The 22,751-nt window shown below is 43.5% G+C and overlaps 1 protein-coding gene across 1 annotated transcript; it reads right to left on the reverse strand.

Annotated features, from left to right (window-relative positions):
- Positions 1 to 4,637: 4,637 nt before the first annotated feature.
- On the reverse strand, positions 4,638 to 19,721 carry LOC124607304 (cuticle protein 18.7-like). Its single transcript, XM_047139598.1, has 4 exons — positions 19,568 to 19,721; positions 11,252 to 11,500; positions 6,314 to 6,406; positions 4,638 to 4,903 (listed from the first exon to the last, which is right to left on the reverse strand). The coding sequence occupies exons 1-4, from the start codon at positions 19,577 to 19,579 to the stop codon at positions 4,748 to 4,750; spliced, it is 510 nt and encodes a 169-aa protein (XP_046995554.1). The 5' UTR covers positions 19,580 to 19,721; the 3' UTR covers positions 4,638 to 4,747.
- Between the last annotated feature and the right edge of the window lie 3,030 nt (positions 19,722 to 22,751).

The raw sequence follows: 22,751 nt of genomic DNA on the forward strand, positions 1-22,751 counted from the left end.
AACGTCTAGTAGTGAGATGTCACGTGATGGAGAACAATTTTTGATGGAGAAAAAATGTTGGCTGACACTTCCAGGCGCTACTAGACGTTATTTTGTTTTGCTTATGCTCCTGAGAGGTGAATGCACTCTGCGGTGCGCATATGTCTTGAGTGTTGCCTGTAAGCCAGTCAAGTCTCCGTATGAATGGGGATAGAACTAGCAATATTAAAGTTCCTAATTCTAAAATATCTTTCTCGTCTTAGTGACCCCCTGTCACTTGGATAGGGTAGGTATCAAACAGTACACCTGGTTAGTAGACCCCGCTACTTCGGTGACATCTCATCCTTCCAGTGCCAGCGAATACTACCGCCGCCAGGAAGCGTCAGTAAACAGTTTGTCTCTATCAAAAGTGGTTCCTGAAGACGTAATCTGTCGCCATAGACGATTGATGCCAAGCAATCCATCTCCTTTATTCGATAATCCACTTCGTCTCCTCATGACTCGTCCAAAAGAGTGTACGATGGGCGTTTAATCAATAATGAATGCGCATGTTTCTCGGACATCGTGAAATATTTCTACTTCAGCCCGTATAATTTCATGAAGTTACGATAATCGGCGGCTCTATACTTAGGCTTCAAAATGGCGTCTGTTCCTCCTCATCCACTCTACAGCCCTTTCTCCGCCCGGGGACTAGGTGTTTGTGTTGTACTCACCATCGCATCATCTCGTCGCCATTTGGATAGTGGCGAATCTGGAAATGGAAAGAGAGGAACTTGTACAGGCACTGAAGACCACTATGTTAAGCGTCCCACAAACCAACATCATCATCATCACTCCACAGCCCTGGCCTCTCACCTTCAGACTTCCATCTGTTTGAGCCAATGAAGGATATACTCCGCGAGAAGCAGTAAGTGGATGAAGGGGAAGCTATTGATGTAGCAAGACTTTAGCTCCAACGTCGACCAGTAGAATATTTCCATGCGGACATACATACCCTCCCAGTAAGGTGGCGTAGGGCCGTTGCTTTGAACGGAGATAATGTTGAGAAATAGAGTTTTGTAGCCAAAAGAGTGGGGAGTAATATGGTGTATTGGCATCCTCAATAAAACCAACATGCTTTCAGTAAAAAAAAAAAAAAAAAAAAAAAAAAAACGTGTTGCGCTACTTATTGAACATCCCTCGTACCATTCATGTAGCCATGACACTGTTAAATTTATAAGAAAAAACTGACTTTGACTATTCTGTTCTAGCACACACTGCAGGTACCCGGGTGACATAGTTGACCCACTTGCTGAAGTTAACAGCAAACAGATGAAAATACAAGGAAATGCACACTGGTCATTCAGTCAGTCGTTTCCAGTTGTAGGTTTCTGTGATATAATGTACACCAATTAACAGAAGACAGTGTGCTACGCATATATGGAGAATGTAAGTTATAGGAATAGTAACTGTAATAATATTTTTGTTTACAGTTAAGTTCGTGCAGTACAGCACTGTAATAATTTTAATCGATACGCTGTGCAAGTAAAAGCAGTCACTGATTAAAAACTTCATCATAATTAATCATTACTCCCATTACTCGTGGTTGAAGGTGCGCACAATGCTAATCAGGCAGAATATCTCTACAGAGAGCGATATAATATTGATCAGGATCCACTGTCCCAAAGGATGTTTTCTTATTTTGTTGTGACGTTTCTGGAAATGGAAAGTTTCAGCCTTTGCTTTTAATCAATAGTTGCCTTTGTTATACACAACATATAATTCCAAAGTACTACAGCACTGTAGTAGATGTACCTGTATTGTAAACAAGAAAACATCATTACAATTAATATTTGTCTATCTTGAATTTTTCATAGGTGATTGTCACTTCTACCTCCAACTCGTTGGTACACACTGTACTCACACAAAGGTTCAACTGAATGACTGAAGAATTTTCTTGATGTTTCCATCTGTTTACTTTCAACTCCAGCAAGTGAACGAGCTACTTTACCTAGCGTACGTACACCGTGTGCTGGACGGGAAAGTCTAAACGAGTTTTGTGTTACGTTTTTAATTATTTCGTGTTTACCTGAATTGTGCACGGCGATACGATTTTGAATTGGACTTGACGAGAAGAAATAGGTTGCAGAATACAAAATATAAGGTACAATTTTAAAAAAGAAGTACGTTTTTCATAGCTACGTAACAAGAGAAGCCGTCAGGCTGGTTAAGGCCCCTGTGGCAGCTAAACAACATTTGGGCTTCAGATATTTTATTTTACTTCGAAACAAAATGTTAGTTGTGGTGATAAATATATGTGGGACACCCACAGTTAGAGTTTGGTGTCTGGTGCCACCCTTGACGCGCTTTAGTGATGATGCACTGATAGCTATTGTGTTTGAGAAGATAAGAGTGAAGTTGTTCCCTACACATCATGGTGGTCACAAGGAAATCTTCGGCCTGCTCCACACCAATATATCCGAGATTACTGTATAACGTACTCGAGTTTCAACGGATATTCTGCAATTTTAACGAATGTTTTCTAATATTCTACAATACTCTCGGCTGGAATAGAACTTAGAAATGGCAGATAGCTTACTGATCCTCACGATCGCAAGATCGACTTAAACATTGAGCTGTGCAATATAGAAAGACAGAGGCAAACATCATCAAAGAATTTTATCGACTTAAGGGAGAGATACTATATAATCAAATAACTGTTTTGTGAATGCATCATTTTAGCAACAAAAAAAGACTTAGTTCAACGAACAAGTCTGCGAATACAAAACTTGATACCAGGGAAAGAGAAAATATTTAAATCCGCTAATATGATGATGAACCATGATGAGTGCGTAAACTTCCGAACTGAATTCTAAAATTCGCTCAGTGCTAGATGTTTCAGAATTAAGATGATTAATTGCACTTCTGTCCAATTCAGAAAACAAATGCGGAAAAAAGACCTGAGATGCGTGAAAAACTGCCGCATCATCCATGACGTTTCAATTTATTATGTCTTTATTCTACCTATATTCGTAACACATTTCGCATTCAGTATCCAAACATTACATGAAAATTTAGCTATGTGAAAACGAAACTGCAGCTCAAATTCGCTAGAGATACGGGTCAAATACATTAACGTGACAAAAGTCGTGGGATAGTGGTATGCAAATATACAGATTGCGGATCTATAGTGTACACATGGTACAAAAAAGCATTGCACTGGCGAAGCTGTTACTTGTATTCAGGTCATTCGTGTGAAAAGAGGTGTTCGGCGGTATCATGGTCGCACGACGAGATTTGCCAGACTTTGAACGCAGAATGTTAGCTGTAGCTAAACACATGGGACATTCCATTTCGGAAATCATTTGGGAATTCAACATTCCGAGATCCACACTATAAAGAGTGTGCCGAGATAACCAAATTTCAGCCATTACCTGGCCGATGGCACTCACTTAACGACCGAGAGATCGTAGAGTTGTCATTGCTAACAGACAAGCGGCACTGCGTGATATAACTTCAGAAATGTTTTGTGGTACGTACGACGAACATATCCATTAGGACAGTGCAGCAAACTTGGGCGTTAATGGGCTATGGCAGCGGGTGCCTGACACCTTACAATGTGATCTACCCATCTAATCTTCAGCATTCTTCTGTAGCACCACATTTCGAAAGCTTATATTCTCTTCTTTCCCAAACTATTTATCGTCCATGTTTCACTTCCATACTTGGCTACACTACATACAAATACTTTCAGAAACGACTTCCTGACACTTAAATCTATACTCGATGTTAAGAGATTTCTCTTCTTCAGAAACGCTTTCCTTGCCATTGCCAGTCTATATTTTATATCCTCTCTAGTTCGACCATCATCAGTTATTTTGCTCCCAAATAGCAAAACTCCTTTACTACTTCAAGTGTCTCATTTCCTAATCTAATTCCCTCAGCATCACCCGACTTAATTCGACTACATTCCATTATCCTCGTTTTGCTTCTGTTGATGTACATCTTATATCCTCATTTCAAGACACTATCCATTGCGTTGAAATGCCCTTCCACGTCCTTTGCTGTCTCTGACAGAATTACAGTGTCATCGGCGAACCTCAAAGATTTTATTTCTTCTCCACAGATTTTAATACCTACTCCGAATACGTTAAATATATGTAAAATATTTTTGACACATGTGTACATGGGCTAAGCCACTGGTAAGAAGCTTCTGCTAAAGCCCTTAATTATTTGAAACAAATTTGGTACACTTATTAGTTAAAATCCAGAAAGAAATACTGTGAGGGTAAGGATCAACAGCCTTCTGTTGGGATGAGTGTGGTAATGTGAATAAAGAAATCGGAAGAGAAGATGAACAGGCAGAGAGAGGAAATGGACAGGGAAAGGAAGAGAAGGAGATGGGCAGAGAAAGGGGAGAGAAGGAAATGAAGGAAAGTGGAGGAGATGAGCAGGAGAGTGGGGAGGAGGAGATGTCAGAGAGAGAGGCAGGTGGAGAAGGAGAGAGGGTGGCAGTGGTGGTGAGGGAGATAGAGTGGAGAAGGTCGACAGAGAGGGGTTGATGGAGGGGATGGACGGAGTGAGGGAGAAGGAAGAGATGAACTAATAGCATATTGGAATAAATACATTCTTGGACAACGCCAGGTACTAAGCTGGTGGTAAATAAAACCCGTGTTTTGTACTTGCTGATTGTGGTCATTTATTGTATAATTGGAGCGTTACATAAGTTAGACAGTTTGTACAGCAGGCAGCAGGTGTGGTGTCTGTGTGAAGGCGGCGGATGCTCCCCTCAGCCGAGCAGCGCGGCCTTGGCGTGCAGGTGCGCCAGGACGCCGGGCGCCGCGGCGACTGCGGGAACGCCCACTCCCAGCAGGTGGGCGCCGCCCAGCGCCGCCGCCGTCGCGTCGCGCACTGCCGTCGTGGCCACGGCAGCCGCGTGAGACACCTGCCGGCCATTTAGCATCTCATTCAGCAACGTTATTAACCAGGCAATTTATTCTGAACATCTTATATAAAATGGGCTGGATTCTACCAGAGAGTGCTCGTATCACTTAATATTTCATGTCGCTGTGACCTTCTGTCCAAATATCGTTTTGATATAGCTCTTCATGCTAGACCATCCTATGTGTGGTAGCATCTATACCCGCATAGCTACTGCAGCCGACATCCATTTGAACCTACCTACTGTAGTGAAATCTTGGTGTTCCTCTACAGTTTTAAGCTCCCACCTCTCTCTCTCTATCACACACACACGCATTCCGTTATTTCCCTAAATCGCTTCAGGCAAATGCCGGGATAGTTCCTTTGAAAGGGCACAGTTGACTTCTTTCCCCATCCTTCCCTAATCGGTCGGACCAGTGACCTCTGTGTTTGGTCCCCTTTCCGAAATCTATCAACCAACCAACCCACACCCACCCACACAAACATATACCATATAGACACACACACACACACACACACACACACACACACACACACACACACACACACACGCACATGCATCACACACATGTCTATTCGAGTTCTCTTGACTCAAATTCGAATCATTTAATCACTGTGAACAGCTGAAAATGGTTCAAATGGCTCTGAGCACTACGGGACGTAACATCTGAGGTCATCAGTCACCTTGACTTAGAACTACTTAAAACTAACTAACCTAAGGACATCAAACACATCTATGCCCGAGGTAGGATTCGAACCTGCGAAAGGAGCAGCAGCATGGTTCCGGACTGAAGCGCCTAGAACCATTCGGCCACAGCGGCCGGCGGAAACAGCTTAAATTTCAAAGAAGCAGGATAGGCCCAGCTAGAATGGATAGAACAAGGAATGAGGCGGTGAGAGAAACAGTGAAGTGAAGCCCATGCAGGAGACCATAGGAGAGACAAGATCAAGATAGTATGGTCGTGTTAAACGAATGGGACTTCGTAGGATACCAATACAGGCTGATGAAATGACAATAGGAAGCAAGGGACCTAGAGGAAGATGGAGACACAGATGGATTGCTGTAGTGATGGAACGTGTGGAGAACAAAGAAGAAGGCCGAGACCGAGTACAGAAGGGATCGTGGTGGGAGGCACGAAAAGATGGAAAAGATTATGTCCCAAACAGACCCCGCCAAGGGCTGCAAATCGTAAGAAATGATGATAATCTTGACGACTTCTTCATTACATATCCGATGTTCCCATCTCATCTTCAGCACTCTCTCCTAGCATGACATTTCAAAAACTTCTACTCTCTTTCTGTCTGAACTGTTTATCACACATGTAATACCAAATACATTTGCGGAAGATGAATGGTTGAGAGTGTAGAACTGTTGTGTTTGGATTTCTGTAAATGCAAGGGAGATATTACGTACCTTAGCGGCGGCAACAGCGGGGGTGTCACCAGGGATCACGAGGGAGGAAGGGATTCCTATCTGCTCACCAGCTACCTGAGCCAGATGGGTAGCCTGCAACAAAAAAAAAGGAATAATAAATTACTTCTTTTATCTCGTTATATAGTGCTTTTTTAACGGTTAAAGTAAGACTAGATGTTCAATAGACTGAATAAAGTGGCTCCTATGCTATCACATTGATCGTCTGACACCTGAAAGTGTCATATTCACAATTTTTTTGTTTATACACTTTGGAAGACGTCGTATAATCAGAAGATTATGTAACAATTTCACTTCAGAAGAAATCAGTGTATTTTTTTGCTTCTTTATTTTTTGTCAGAAACTTAAAATAACTGCATCTACTCCCAATTAACACGAGGTGTTTACCAACCTGTTGCCAGCTGTTATGTTCCCTGTGTGATGTTAATCTTTTTTTCAGATGTACTAGCCTTGCAATATGGACATGCTTGCATAGTATATATCCCAAATGGCAAACGACAGGCAGAAAAAAGTAGCTTCATTCGATCAAAAGCGATATATGCAGCTTTGGAGGATGTTTCTGAAACACACAACTCGTACGCATAACGAATCCCATCTGAAGCAACTACAGATTGGGGCGCTCCACACTTGCTTTTTATTTCGCCAGAAGAGGAACTTTAACAATGAATTGATGAAATCAAAGGAACAAGTTTGAGTGGAAAGCTAAAACGTACATGAAGTAAGATCAAAATGAAGTATATTGATAATACACTACGTAGAAATCTAAACTGTTAACGGATGGCTAACGAAATAGGGAAATGTCTCTTCGTCTGTTTTAAATGGATTTGGAAACAAATTGTAGTGCTAAGAAGAAAATTCACAGTTTCATCGAAATCCTGACCTGGGATATTCTCAGTCTCGCTGAAATCCTGATAATTCCAGCCTCACGGCAGTAAGAGCTAGCAAGAACTCCTGCGCGCGGCATTTAAGACAGCCGAGTGGGCGGATCTAGGAATCTTTCTGAAAGTAGTTCGATAGCTACAGTGCAGTAATTACTTATTTTGGAATAGCGATAACTTTTAACACTGCCTCGCTGTTCACAGGGAGACTAGGGACTCCCATCGACACCGATTTTTGAGATGTGATGCTACACAAGGATATCGAAAACTTTGTGGACTGTTAAGAAAGAAGGAACTTCTCGGGAGACTCGGCTACAAGAGGATCGTGTGGGAAACATTGACAAGAAGAATCTTCGTCTTGCCTCTGGTGGAGGGGATACACAATATTTGTGAAAGGCAAATGAAAATCTTAACCCTGCACATAATTGTAACAAGTACATCGTATGTACTCACATGAAGAAGAAACACACTATTCCATTTGATGGTACTTTTTAAAATAAATACACTTTAAAATTCATCCCAAGTTTCCATCTTCACTCGCGTAGAAAATATAGTATTATGACATTTGATGAATTTATTTGCAAGCACCCTATAAATTAGCGGAGCATTAGGTTTATATTAGATGTAGTTTTCTTCCCTAGCTCTATAGACCCTCAAGGATGTAGAACATGTTACAAAACAAGAACACGCAATATATGTTTACAAAAAAAGAGTTATATTAATTTACCCGTTATAGATCCCAAGTGAAACAGTCCTGATGGGTGTGAGATAACTCCAAAAAATTTCAAACACATTTGCATTTGAAATATAACAACAAACTTGTCCCAAATCAAATAAATGCACAATTTAATGGGGCGCATATCGTAGTTGCTAGACTGTTGTAGCCATGCATCAACAAAGGGAAAATCAGTTTACCACATTTATGCATATTGATCACATTACTGCTCTGAAGGTGTTCCTTAGTCAAATTTTGTGTACAGTAATACATTATTTGTTATTGTTTATACTATATACACATTATTTGGTTCTTGTAAGAAACTCTTTAATGAAGTAGAAGGTGTTGAACACCAGGAAAAAATTATGCTTCTCTTAAATTGAAATCTATCAGTAGTTAAACGTTTTATGGCTGTCGGCATGTTATCGAAAATATGTGTTCCTGAGTACTAGACGCTTATCTGGACCTAAGTAAGTGACTTTAAGTATTTCTGAAGATTATTCTTATTTCTAATGTTCATTCCACGAACTTGTCTCGCACGCCACAGACTGCTAAGAGCCTGTGGAGTCTGACCACTTTTGGGCTCTTTACACCGCGGATGCTCCGACTACAGACGAAGGGGAGGATGTTGTGGTTTTCACTACGAATACAGGTTTTTTACTGCTTTTCACGATACTCTATACTGTGCAAGCCTCTTCGAATAACTACTGCAACCTACGTCCTTTTAACATCCTACTTACTTATGCATCTTTTGGCCACGATCAACTACTTCCCTACAAAACTAAACTGGCGATCACCAGGTGTCTTTTAGTCAAATTATGCCTGAAACTTCTTTCTTCCCAAATTCTATTACGTATCTTTTCATTGGTTGCTTGATCTCCCCATATACTCTTCACATTCGTCTGTAGCACCACATTTCAAATGCTTCAGCTCTCTTTTTCCTTGATATGTTTAGCGTTCATTTCCCACTTGCGTACAAGGCTACAATCCACACAAATACCTCCAGAAAAGACTTCCATACCATTAAGTTTACATTCGATGTTAATTACTGTCTCTCCTTCAAAAACGTTTTAGCCATTGCTAATCTACATTTTACATCTTCTCCACTCCGGCAATCAGCAGTTATTTTACTTTCCAGACAGTGACACTAATGTACTGCTTTTGGTTCTCTAGTTTCCTTATCTAATTCCCTCAGCATTACCTGATTTAATTCGACTACGTTTCATTTTCCCTGCTTTTCTTTTGTTGATGTTCATCTCATATTCTTCTTTCAATACACTGTACATCCCGTTCAGTTGCTCTTCCAAGTGCTTCACTGTCTCTGACATAATTACGATGTCATCGGCAAACCTGAAAGTTTGTATATATTCTCCCTGAACTTTAATTCTTTCTCCAAATTTTCCTTGGGTTTCCTTTACTGCTTGCTCAATGTGCAGACTGGGATGGGCTACAAACCTGCCTCACACCCTTCTCAACCACGGCTTCCCTGTCATACCCCTCTAATCTCATAACTGCCGTCTGGTTTCTGTACTAGTTGTATATAACCTTTTGCTTCCTGTATTTACCCCTGTTACCTGCAGAATTTCAAAGAGTGTATTGCAGTCATCATTGTCAAAAGCTTCCTCCAAGTCTAGAAAAACTATAAACCTGCGGATTTCTATCCTTAATCTGCCTTCTAAGATAAATCGTTGGGTCAGTTTTGCCTCGTGTGTTCCTACATTTCTCCGGAATCTTCCACAAGATCGGTGTCCACCAGTTTTTCAATTCTTCTGCTACATTCTGGTGTTATAAGGTTTCCAAGGTAAAAGATCGTAATACACTACTGGCCATTAAAATTTCTACACCAAGAAGAAATGCAGATGATAAACGGGTGTTCATTGGACAAATATATTATACTAGATCTGACATGCGATTACATTTTCACGCAATTTTGGTGCATAGATTCTGAGAAATCAGTACCCAGAACAAACACCTCTGGCCGTAATAACGGCCGTGATACGGCTGGGAATTGAGTCAAACAGAGCTTGGATGGCGTGTACAGGTACAGCTGCCCATGCAGCTTCAACACGATACCACAGTTCATCAAGAGTATTGTGACGAGCCAGTTGCTCGGCCACCATTGACCACACGTTTCCAGTTGGTGAGAGATCTGGAGAAAGTGCTCGCCAGGGGAACAGTCGAACATTTTCTGTATCCATAAAGGCCCGTACAGGACCTGCAACATGCGGTCGTGCATTATCCTGCTGAAATGTAGGGTTTCGCAGCGATCGAATGGAGGGTAGAGACGCAGCTCGTAACACATCTGAAATATAACGTCCACTGTTCAAAGTGCCGTCAGTGCGAACAAGAGGTGACCGAGACGTGTAACCAATGGCACCCCATACCATCACGCCGGGTGATACGCCAGTATGGCGATGACGAACACACGCTTCCGGATACACGTTCACCGTGATGTCGCCAAACACGGATGCGACCATCATGATGCTGTAAAAAGATCCTTGATTCATCCGAAAAAATGACGTTTTGCCGTTCGTGCACCCAGGTTCGTCGTTGAGTACACAATGGCAGGCGCTCCTGTCTGTGGTGAAGCGTCAAGGGCAACCGCAGCCATGGTCTCCGAGCTGATAGTCTATGCAGCTGCAAACGTCGTCGAAATGTTCGTGCAGATGGTTGTTGTCTTACAAACATCCCCATCTGTTGCGTCATGCGTCGAGACGTAGCTACACGATCCGTTACAGCCATACGGATAAGACGCCTGTCATATCGACTGCTAGTGATACGAGGCCGCTGGGATCCAGCACGGCGTTCCGTATTACCCCCCCTGAACCCACCGATTCCATATTCTGCTAACAGTCATTGGATCTCTACCAACGCGAGCAGCAATTTCGCGATACGATAAACCGCCATCGCGATAGGCTACAATCCGGCCTTTATGAAAGTCGGAAACGGGATGGTACGCATTTCTCCTCCTTACACGAGGCATCACAACAACGTTTCACCAGGCAACGCCGGTTAACTGCTGTTTGTGTACGAGAAATCGGTTGGGAACATTCCTCGTGTCAGCACGTTGTAGGTGTCGCCACCGGCGCCAACGTTGTGTGAATGCTCTGAAAAGCTAATCATTTGCATATCACAGCATCTTCTTCCTGTCCTGTCTGTAGCACGTCATCTTCGTGGTGTAGCAATTTTAATGGCCAGTAGTGTAAGAAAACTGATGAGTGACAAAGGAGGTAACTGGAATATAGCGGCAAGTTGGGGAGCCTGCGCGGGAACAGGTGTCGTGTGGCCGCGTAACAGGTAGGAGCGTGACGTAGGGTAGCAACTCACCCTGGCGGCGGCGACGGCGGGCGTGTCCCCCGGGATGACGGCGGCGGGCGGGATGCCGACCTGTGCGCCGGCCACCTGGGCGGCGTGAGTGATCCTGGCCGCCACCACCTCGGGGGTGTCCAGCGGCACGCCGCCCGCCCCCAGCACGACGTTGGCCGCCGGCACGGGCAGCCCCAGACCCAGCAGGCCGGCGCCCGCCAAGTAGCCGGGCCGCGCGCTCACGGCGCACACCACGCTCACCAGCACCACCTGCAACCAGCCGTCTCAGCCACTGTCCACAGTCTGCACGCAGGGTGTTCAAAGACGAGCAGTACGTCACTTCATGAGGAAGAACTTCTGTTGAGAATGAGATTTTCACTCTACAGCGGAGTGTGCGCTGATATGAAACTTCCTGGCAGATTAAAACTGTGTGCCGGACCGAGACTCGAACTCGGGACCTTTGCCTTTCGCGGGCAAGTGCTCGAGTCTCGGTCCGGCACATAGTTTTAATCTGCCAGGAAGTTTCATATCAGCGCACACTCCACTGCAGAGTGGAAATCTCATTCTGGAAACATCCCCCAGGCTGTGGCTAAGCCATGTCTCCCCAATATCCTTTCTTTCAGGAGTGCTAGTCCTGCAAGGTTCGCAGGAGAGCTTTTGTAAAGGTTGGAAGGTAGGAGACGAGATACTGGCAGAAGTAAAGTTGTGAGGACGGGGCGTGAGTCGTGCTCGGGTATCTCAGTTGGTAGAGCACTTGCCCGCGAAAGGCAAAGTTCCCGAGTTCGAGTCTCGGTCCGGCACACAGTTTTAATCAGCCAGGAAGTTTCATATCAGCGCACACTCCGCTGCAGAGTGAAAATCTCATTCTGGAAACATCCCCCAGGCTGTGGCTAAGCCATGTCTCCGCAGTATCCTTTCTTTCAGGAGTGCTAGTTCTGCAAGTTTCGCAGGAGAGCTTCTGTAAAGGTTGGAAGGTAGGAGACGAGATACTGGCAGACGTAAACCTGTGAGGACGGGGAGTGAGTCGTGCTTGGGTAGCTCAGTTGGTAGAGCACTTGCCCGCGAAAGGCAACTGTCCCGAGTTCGAGTCTCGGTCTGGCACACAATTTTAATCTCCCAGGAAGTTTCAACTTCTGTTGAGTCAAAACGTTCGCTGATCCTTCCCGGCCACACGAGCCACCCTGAACTTATAAACGACATTGCAGTGCCTGTGCCGTTAAGAAGAACGGTGAAATGATCCTACAGACATGAGAGCATATCTGAAGGAACAGGCACCGCGGCGACCATAGCCGTTACGAAATACGAGGACTATTCGGAAAGTAAGGAACGATAGGCCGTGAATTGGAAACCACAGTGAAAATCAAAGTTGTTTTATTTTCAATGGTTAGCTTCTATCAATACCACCACTTGCAAAGTCGGTTAGAAAGCAGATTAATAATGTTTCTCAGGCAGCATATGGTCGCTTTATCGGGCAACAAGAAAGTTAGTAATTTAGGTGAAGCAGGGAAATTAATTAGCAAAGATTATTATACCTAATGTTATCCATCATGAAGCAATTATGATGATATGTATGCCTCTATTCCCAGACAGCTTCATGTCCAAAAAAGACTCAAACGTGTCCCTGTTTAAGCTTCATTACTTACAGTTCTCACGACATTAATGTCCACACAAAGTGCTTTCAGCGAGAAGATCCTGGGAAGTTACACAAAAACTATATATTATTTATAGGCTACGTAGCAAGTTTCCAGCAGCAATATTAAGCGCGAAATCTAGGAAAATACTGCAGCTACCTACAGCTCTTGAGATCGCAAAGACAAAAGTAATCTAATTACTCTTGCACTTCGGCATTTTAGAAGTGTTTTACTCACACTCCATACCTTAACACAAGTACAGTGAGAGGTAGCTTTTGCCGTGAACTTCACGTTAGTTTGCGCACTATGGATGTCGACTGAGCTGTAGAAACAGATGTACACTGTGTGACAAAAACCTCGCAACGAGTAGCAGTCAAATATGGCACTGCTATAGTGACCTTGAAGCAGTCAATAACGGTCCATGTTTCAGGAGATAGCCGATGATCGCAGCACGAGACACAAAGTACCAGCTTGGTGTCATCCCCTGGCGAGGGGGTCTGCTGACCGGTTGTCCTGCATACTACCTGCCCAAGCAAATTGATTTTCAACAGGGAATCCACAAGAATCAGTGTATCTAAGCGAAGACAGATATTTTATAAGCAAATCAGGAAATCTTAATTTTGCTCGGCCCAACCCCCTTCACTCTGAGTAGATGACTGGACTATAGGCAACACGCATTAGTTATGCACGTAGCTGATTGCCTACGTTCTGCCACCTCTCATACGGTGCTTGACGGAGGCTACCCTTCCTTTTTCCACTCGCAGATCAAACGAGAGGGAAACGACTGTCGACGTGTTTCCGTGCATTCCTGACGCGAGATGTACGTTGGCAACAATAAAATTTTTCTGCAGTCTGTCCCAGATACCGATTCTCTTAAAATTTTTCAATAGAGTTTCGCAAAAAGAACGTCTTCCCTCCAGGGATTCGCATTTGTGTTCACGTAGCATTTCCGTAGTACTTCCGTGTTGATTGAAGCTAGAACATGTCTAGCAGCACCTCTGAATTTCTTAGCTGTCTTCGTTTAACCCGATCTGTTGTGGATTCCAAACACTCGAGCACTACTCAAGAATGGGTCGCACAAGTGTCTTGTGCGCAATCTCCTATGTAGGTGAGCCACACTTTTGTAAAATTTTCATAGTAATCCAAAGTCGACCATTCGCCCCCCCCTCCCCCTCCCCCTGTAGCCGATCTTACGTGCCTCTCCTGTTTCACATCACTTAGCAGTTTTACCCCTAGATATTTAGTCAATGTATCAATCGCCACACCAGTAATACATTACTTGAAATATAGAATTGTTATTTCTGTTTCTTAACTTAGGTTTTCCCAAAGTAAGAGCAAGCCGCATGCGTCACAGAAAATTCTGATTTTAACAAAATCATTTTGTATCCTTCTACAGTCCAAGACGACATTGTTTTGTGCACTACAGTGTCATCAGCCAGGGGTCACAGATTGCTGTTCACCCTGTCCATGAGACCGCTTAAGTATATCGGGAACTACCACATAAGCCTCACGCGCTCCTGACGATTCCTTTGTTACCAGATGAGATCCTCCCAAACGCCCTTCAAGCAGGTCTGTGGCTTTTACAAGTTCTATAGTAATGTTTAGTGACATTTCGAATGTAGCCGACTGATTTACGAATCAGGACGAGTGTCACAAGAAACTCAAACAAGGAACTTTAGGGAAGTAAGCGATCACAAAAATAGCACAGCCAGTGTGTTTATTGGGTTCTGTTGCCTCAGAAGTTATAAAACTGACACAAGCTTTATTTAATTTTAGGCATGGTGTTTGAAGCCCGTTATTTTCTGCCGAGCAGAATCTTCCTCCTAACCCACACACTTATATGATGTACGCAGCAGTTAACCAACGTTATCTGACAGATTTGTATCTAGGAAACAAAGCAGCAAAGGACATGCAAATGAAATTGAAATGCATTGGAAGTATCTACATAGCATACACATAACAGGAACCGGTTCGCCGATACTCGCACGGAGCTAACATGTCAGCACAGACTTGTGACGTCATCTCAAGGGCAAACAAGGCATTACCGCTCAGTCGCTGTTACGCTATGATGCAGTTTCTTGGCTTTGGACTCCAGCAGGAAACGCCCTGAGGGGCGCGTCTTCCACCCTACGGGGGAGACACCTGCGTCAGCTACCTATACGGTTTCGGTGAGCCGAGAACGAGGCTGTCTGGTTGGTACGGCACCGGCTATTGCATTGTTCTTGCCGATTACCGCATTCCGCACTGGGAGTGGCTACCGAAGCGGAACCGTTTCTCTAAAGGTTACCGCGGAACTGCTGCCTCGCCATAAACCGCATGAGTGGCCGAGCTTTTTGCTGCCGTCAGCGGCCAGTGCGATGTTATGTCTGCCCGAAAGAAACAGAGAACGCTATTTCTGGGCAATTGAGCTCCCTTAATTTCGCCGTTAAGCTCTGTAATGGCAAATATTTGTAGAAATTACCAGAACCACAAGAAAATGAAGTGCTCAAGCCTCCATTCATGCCTTGTGAGAAAAGAGTGGAAATTGCAGCTCGTGAAAGAACCGGAAACTGCCACCGCTGCGCTGTATTTGATGGATCGACAGGAAAATGTAACTACTCGAGAATGCGTTGAAGGAACTAAAAATTACAGTTTTTTAGAAAATGAACTCAAATTTATCCTCATATAAATTTGATACACTAATGAAGGTTTCGGGGCTTGTCAATGCAATGGATTTTCTCGGTCAGTTCGCAAGTCGGCACGCGGACACACTGTGGTGTTGGGGCAACAAGAAACCCTAGAAACTGTTTCTGGCCCGCATCTCGTGGTCGTGCGGTAGCGTTCTCGCTTCCCACGCCCGGGTTCCCGGGTTCGATTCCCGGCGGGGTCAGGGATTTTCTCTGCCTCGTGATGGCTGGGTGTTGTGTGCTGTCCTTAGGTTAGTTAGGTTTAAGTAGTTCTAAGTTCTAGGGGACTTATGACCACAGCAGTTGAGTCCCATAGTGCTCAGAGCCATTTGAACCATTTTTGAACTGTTTCTGGAAAAGGAATAGAGTTAAAATTTGGGAAAACCATCCAATATCTGTAATTATACCACTCTTAACTATCTGCAACTGTTAATTTAGCATTTGAATGCTGTAATTCATTTAATTATCCAGGAACTCAAATGGGGATATTATTGGTGAAATATTTAGTTCAAATTCAAATGGCTCTGAGCACTATGGGACTTAACTGGCGAGGTCATCAGTCCCCTAGAACGTAGAACTACTTAAACCTAACTAACCTAAGGACATCACACACATCCATGCCCGAGGCAGGATTCCAACCTGCAACCGTAGCGGTCGCGCGGTTCCAGACTGTAGCACCTAGAACCGCTCGGCCACCCCGGCCGGCAAATATTTAGTTCCCCAGAGCTTTGTGACGGAGACCATATGACCAAGTTCAATAACAAAGAATATGATTTTGAGGCAAATTGATAGCTGAAAGTGACACGCACTAACCGAAACTGTATTACTGACATACATCGACCTCTGAAAAGGTCGGAAAGTGTGGTACCACTTAATTTAAGTGTGGCACTGTGACAACTTCGTAAACAAGAACTGGCGTGAATTATTTGGAAAAGTAGTTAAAACAGTCCAATAAAATGGCAGTACATAATGTTCTGAGAGGGATTTTTCCCACAAAGTTATGTGAGGCATAGCTGATAACTAATAACGATGAACCAAGCCTGAGACCAGACACCAGCGAAAATATGTGTAGCCATTCAGAGAAACGGCTCATGGGGAATCAGAACAAATGCTATCCGCTACCATGTGATATACTAAGTAACTGGAATCATGTATATGGTACGGAGCACGTGAATAGCGTGGTTGGAATGTGCCATAGAGATGGCTATTGGAGAAACAATAACAAGGCTGCTAGATCTGGAGCTAATAGGGGGTTCACAGAGGACGAACTTGAAAGCAACAGATAAGTGATGTAACGGCGAGCACTAAAAATAAGCAGGTTAGAATATTGTGAAGAATTGACAATTACTGGCCAGGATGAAGACGTATTGTTGTTAACATACGTGCAGTGTTGTATGGCCACAAGAATAAGAACAGCAAATTTTCTGATAGCGCATAGTATCACCGTAAAAATCCGGTGTCCTATTTATAGGTACCTGACTCACTTCTATTTAACATGCGACAAGTTAAAAATCACCAGAAACTGATGCAAAGTTCCATACTAAACTGTAATAGTATTCGTCGGAGCGTTCGGGTCACTCATTTCATGTAAATAATGTTCTGACGAGTTAAGTTAATTTCCTTATGTAGCGAAGTTTAACGAAAACTTATTAGTATCTGTTATGAAACCAGTAGAGATTTCAGGCTGTGATATCGGTGGATCTTCTTTTCCTGCCATTATGATGTTGTCACAAGTGCCATAACAGTAGCAGCAGGCGCGGGAAACTGATATCCTTAAAACAAATTATCGTAGCTGTGCTCAGAGACTTGGAGCAAAAATTCACTGGTGCCTATATCGTGATGTACAACTGATTTACGTTTTCATTTTTATGCTTCCTAATATTTCCTCTCGTGTCTTATTATCACTACGAAATTGTTTTGCCTAAAGTTAAAGTGGCCTTATTGAAAACTCCTAGTGGGACAACATTCAGACTGTCTTACTTGGTTTATTATCACCAAGTTTACTATACTATTCACAATGATGTAGTTGCAGTGGGGTATACAGATGTAGTTGTTGTTGTTGTGGTCTTCAGTCCAGAGACTGATTTTATGCAGCTCTCCATGCTACTCTATCCTGTGCAAGCTTCTTCATCTCCCAGTACCTACTGCAGCCTACATCCTCCTGAATCAGTGTATTCATCTCTTGGTCTCCCCCTACGATTTTCACCCTCCACGCTGCCCTCCAATACTAGATTGGTGATCCCTTCATGCCTCAGAATATGTCCTACCAACCGATCCCTTGTGCCACAAATTTCTTTTCTATCCAATTCTATTCAGTACCTCCTCATTAGTTATCTGATCTACCCATCTACTATTCAGCATTCTTCTGTAGCACCACATCTGTAAAGCTTCTATTCTCTTCTTGTCCAAACTATTTATCGGCCATGTTTCACTTCCATACATGGCTACAATCCATACAAATACTTTCAGAAACGACTTCCTGAAATTTAAATCTTACTCGATATTAACAACTTTCTCTTCTTCAGAAACGCTTTCCTTGCCATTTCCAGTCTACATTTTATATCCTCTCTACTTAGACCATCATCAGTTATTTTGCTCCCCAAATAGCAAAACTCATTTACTACTTTAAGTGTCTCATTTCCTAACCTAATTCCCTCAGCGTCATCCGATTTAATTCGACTACATTCCATTATCCTCGTTTTCATTTTCTTGATGTTCATCTTATATCCTCCCTTCAAGACACTGTCCATTCCGTTCAACTGCTCTCCAGGTCCCTTGCTGTCTCTCATAGAATTACAATGTCATCGGCGAACCTCAAGGTTTTTATTTCTTCCCCACGGATTTTAATTCCTAATCCGAATTTTTATTTCGTTTCCTTTACTGCTTGCTCAGGTACACAGCTATGACAATTTGTTTTAAGGATATCAGTTTGCCGCATCTACTGTTACTGTTAAGATTAAACCAATTTTATATTTTATTTTGATCACTACTACATAGTTTCGGTTGTGTAGCCAACGTGAAATATAGAGTATAGCCTGTTCAACGCCCATATTTGCGTTACGTTCAGCGTAAAATTCTGTGATGTAGACAAGAATCCAAGGACGTGCTTTTAACAGATTGTAGTGTACACTTGAGATGGCTGCACAACCGAAACTGTGTAGTCGTGAACGATATAAACGAACCGTTTAATACTGACAACAACAGCTCGTGCGGCGAAGACCATCGTCATACGCACAGAGTGTTCTCTATGCTGGCGCATGCACCTATGGAAAGGACTTGAAGCAAAGTAGCACTTATAAAGCGTATCAAGATAACTTTGTCTTCAATCCAAAAGCCGGACGCGGTGGCCGAGTGGTTCTAGGCGTTTCAGTCCGGAACCGTGATGTTGCTACGGTCGCAGATTCGAATCCTGCGTCGAGCATGGATGTGTGTGATGTCCTTAAGTTAGTTAGATTTAAGTAGTTCTAAGTTGTAGGGGACTGATGACCTCAGATGTTAAGTCCCATAGCGCTCAGAGCAATTTGAACCATTTTTTCAATCCGAAAAGTTGGTTTGAACGTCAAAGTGCTCTTTTAGGGAGATGGTATGCCCTTGAGTTACTCCGACCCATAAACCCATTCATCCAAGCAGTTGTATAGTGACGTACAGTTTAACGTGGGCTCGGTACCAAGGTGCAACTCGACATTTTCTACATCAATAAATGTCGCCAGAGAGGAAGTAAGCATTAAGAGACAGCTGTATAGCCTATCCCCAACCGAAGCTCAAAAGTGGGAGATTTCAGTCTGGCATTCAAACGCACTGTCAGAGAGGGACTAAGCACGAAGCTTATTAAAAAATAAACAGGTTCCACGCAATCTTATATGTTAGCCGTAGAATTAGCAGCGGTGAAACTCCATTGTTTCTCAGCTTACATAATTCCGCCAGCAGGGAAAAATTAATTAAAAATTTCTATTGTCGCTGAAGTGAGGTGGCATGACTCCACAACGAGAAAGGTTGCGTGAGAAAATTCTCCGGCGTTAGCCGACGACCGCCGTACTTACCAAGAGCTTCATGTCAGTGTGTGTGTGAGTGTTTTGGTGTTCGGCTGCTGACGAACTGTGCAGTCCGGCTGGCGCGGGGCTCTTTATATAGCGGCTTGGCAGACAGGCAGTCCGGGCCCGGAATGTCTTCCTAGACGTTGCTGGCGGCCGCAGGTACACGCCCACCTAGAGGACGAGCTACGTACAGGAAGCAGCGCAGGCTAGAGGCTGCGAGCGACGCCCCACCAAGCGACCAGACAGAGGGGTGTCCACACAGGGGGAGGGGGTGTCCTTTGTCATCTGCCACGGGGCACGTGACCACACTGCAAGGGCGACCGGCCGGCGGCCAGGAACGCCCACACCGCAGGCGTAGCCCTGCGCTGTGACTCCGTGCCCTTTGATGTCCGCCGATCTCTCGAGCTAAAGCTTGTAGCAGAACAGCTCCGTAAGTAACATAAAGCACTATATAACTCGACTGTGAAGCTGTAACACCAACATCTTAAGGGGGTAGGACGTCAAATGGGACGACTTGGAGCAGGAGAGGCAGCACAGGACATTTTAATTTCAACTGTCTATACTTTTACCAACAAATTTATAAAACTTTGTCAGCATAACCAGGAAGGCTTCAGGATTCACACTTATAGCAGTGGAAGCTCACAAACATGACAAAATAAATTTTTTTTTAGATGTGAAATTTCATCATTTTTTCAGTTACTGGTGGCAGAATTTGTTGCTATAGGTACACTTTTCTTCATAAGTAGTAGAGACTCTTCGATGAAATTTGCACAGCATACAAACCATACTTACAGGTGTCTGAAACTCTAGAATTTATTTAATTTATGAAAAAATGAATAAGCTGTTACATTTTAAACTTCATGTTTAGAACAAACTCAAATTTTATAGTCAATTATCTCAATTTTTACCACATTTTTTAATAGATTTGGAAAATTTTAGAGTTTCATACACCTGTAACTATGGTTTGTATGCTGTGCAAAATTCATCGAAGAATCTCTCCTATCTATGAAGAAAAGTGTACCTATAAGAACAAATTCAGCCAATAATAAGTGAAAAACTCATGAAATTTCAGATATAAAAAAAAATATTTTGTTGAGTTTTGAACTTCCACTGCTAATCCTGAATCCTTCCTAGTGATGCTGCAAAAGTTTTAAAAATTTATTTGTAAAAGTATAGACAGTGGAAATTAAAGTGTCCTGTAATGCCTCTCCTGCTCCAAGTCGTCCCGTTTACAGTAATTTATAGATACCAAAATTTCCTGGTAGATTAAAGCTGTGTGCCGGACGGGGTCTCCAACAGAAGACCTTTTCCCTCCGCGGGCTAACAAAGAACAACTGCTCTCATAGCATTACTTCGGCAAGTACCTCCTACCGTCCAAACTTCACAGGAGTGACATCGGCGAACAATCCATCATTTGCGTAAATGAGCAAGAGAAACCGGCTAAATGCCTCACTCAGGCTGGCCGATAGACCAACCATGGTCGTTCATCCACGCGATGATTCTATCTGGGTCTGGCTCACCCTGTCACGCAAGACAGCGCGCTGCGTCTTACTCTATACCAGCACGTCCGCTCGTGGAAGTCAGTTACCGCTTGAAAATGGCTTAATAGGTCAATAATCGATGATAATAATTACTATCATTGATGGAAACGTTGTCATTTCGGAAAACGTAACCATGATGATGTCACGGTAAACTGCCTTAAACTGAAAAGCCACCACTAAAACTTCGCCTAATGCATTTTTGTTCTATTTCCGTCGCAGTTAACTGTTGTTGCCTGTACTGTTATCGTTAAGCGTCACAGAATAGACAACAATATAAAATAATCTCTTCCAACATATACAAACAAAAGCATGTAAACATAAGGAAATTTTTAATTTGCGAAGATGTCGAGAGGATTTGCGTGCTTCAGTGATGTGGAATGCTGTACCGGCGGTAGGGTAGCTTCTGATAGGGTCTCCCAGAGCAGTCAGACAGAATAATGTCTCACAGCATCACATACTTTCCTTTATCTGATCCTGAGTTTTCCATTCTTGCCATGACATCCTCCTATGGGGATCCCATCTTGGGAGTATGTGAGTGGCAGCCACATGGCCCTTAGCTAAGTCTTACATTATTTCCACTTACTTTTGTCACGCTTCTGCTGTGTACTTTCCTATCAACCTCCCTTGGCTAACTCTTGGTTTTTCGAACCCTACAGTATTAGTTTTCGAGGACCACGTGTGCCTTTCTTTCCACCATTCTGCTATTTGATGTATCTCACTTCAGTAAAGAGCAGGGACTTGCTTTGTTGGAGTTCTCGGGGCGGTATTCCCAAGTACTCACCAATAGGCTGGGGGCCACTGACAAAATCCAGTATAAGATCATATTGATGGACCAGGTTCCAATTAAGCAGTCACCCTACCTGGTGTCACTATCGGAGATGGGAGACTTAAGGAAAATCATACAGCAGCTTTTGAGCTGAAGCAAGCGTACCACCAAGTGCCTCTCACAGAGGAATTTAAGATTCTTACTGCATCCTTCACATGTTGGAACCTCTTTGAATATAACTGAGTTCCGTTTGGGTTAGCTGCCACAGCAGCCTTATTGTCACGTTTATTAGATTCTGTGCCGGGCGACTTACAATTTAAGTGTGTCTACAATTACCTATACCATGTTTTTATCCACAGGAAGATCATTAGTGAGCATTTGGATCACATAGTTCAAGACCTTCACTGCCTCCAGAAATTTGTGCTGACTGTATAAACTTCTAAGGTCGACCTCACCCAGAAAGAGATCTTGACCCTCGGTCGTCTTACGCCCAGTGAAGATGTGAGGGTGGTCCATGAACGTATTAAAGCTATTCACCTGTTTCGTAGGCTAAAGGATAAAAACGCTGAAGCTAGGTTTATAAGCATGGAGAATTTTTTCTACAGTTCCATGCCCAATTTCGTTCAGCTGGATGCCGCCTTTACCCAACTGCAGAGGAAGGGTGGGCATTTCCAGTGGGATGATAATCGACAGACATCATTCGATGAACTGAGGGCAGCATTGCCCACTCCACGCACCGTAGCTGCACCAGACTTCGACGGGATTTTTATCGTGCAGAGACGCTCCTCCAGTTCTGGCACTGCTGCCGTCCTCCCTAGAAGGAAGCCGAGAGGAAGCCTGTCGGCTACGCCTGCAGGTCTTCATCCGATGTGTAATACAAATA

The sequence above is a fragment of the Schistocerca americana genome, chromosome 3, assembly GCF_021461395.2.
Source record: "Schistocerca americana isolate TAMUIC-IGC-003095 chromosome 3, iqSchAmer2.1, whole genome shotgun sequence".
Lineage (NCBI taxonomy): Eukaryota > Metazoa > Arthropoda > Insecta > Orthoptera > Acrididae > Schistocerca > Schistocerca americana.

Bases quoted from the DNA above. Each gene is read 5' to 3' on its own strand.
- LOC124607304 (XM_047139598.1), bottom strand. The intron at 6,407-11,251 runs GTGAGTTGCTAC...TTTTTGTTGCAG, and splicing joins CCGCCGTCGCCGCCGCCAGG to GCTACCCATCTGGCTCAGGT. The intron at 4,904-6,313 runs GTACGTAATATC...AATGGCCGGCAG, and splicing joins CCGCTGTTGCCGCCGCTAAG to GTGTCTCACGCGGCTGCCGT.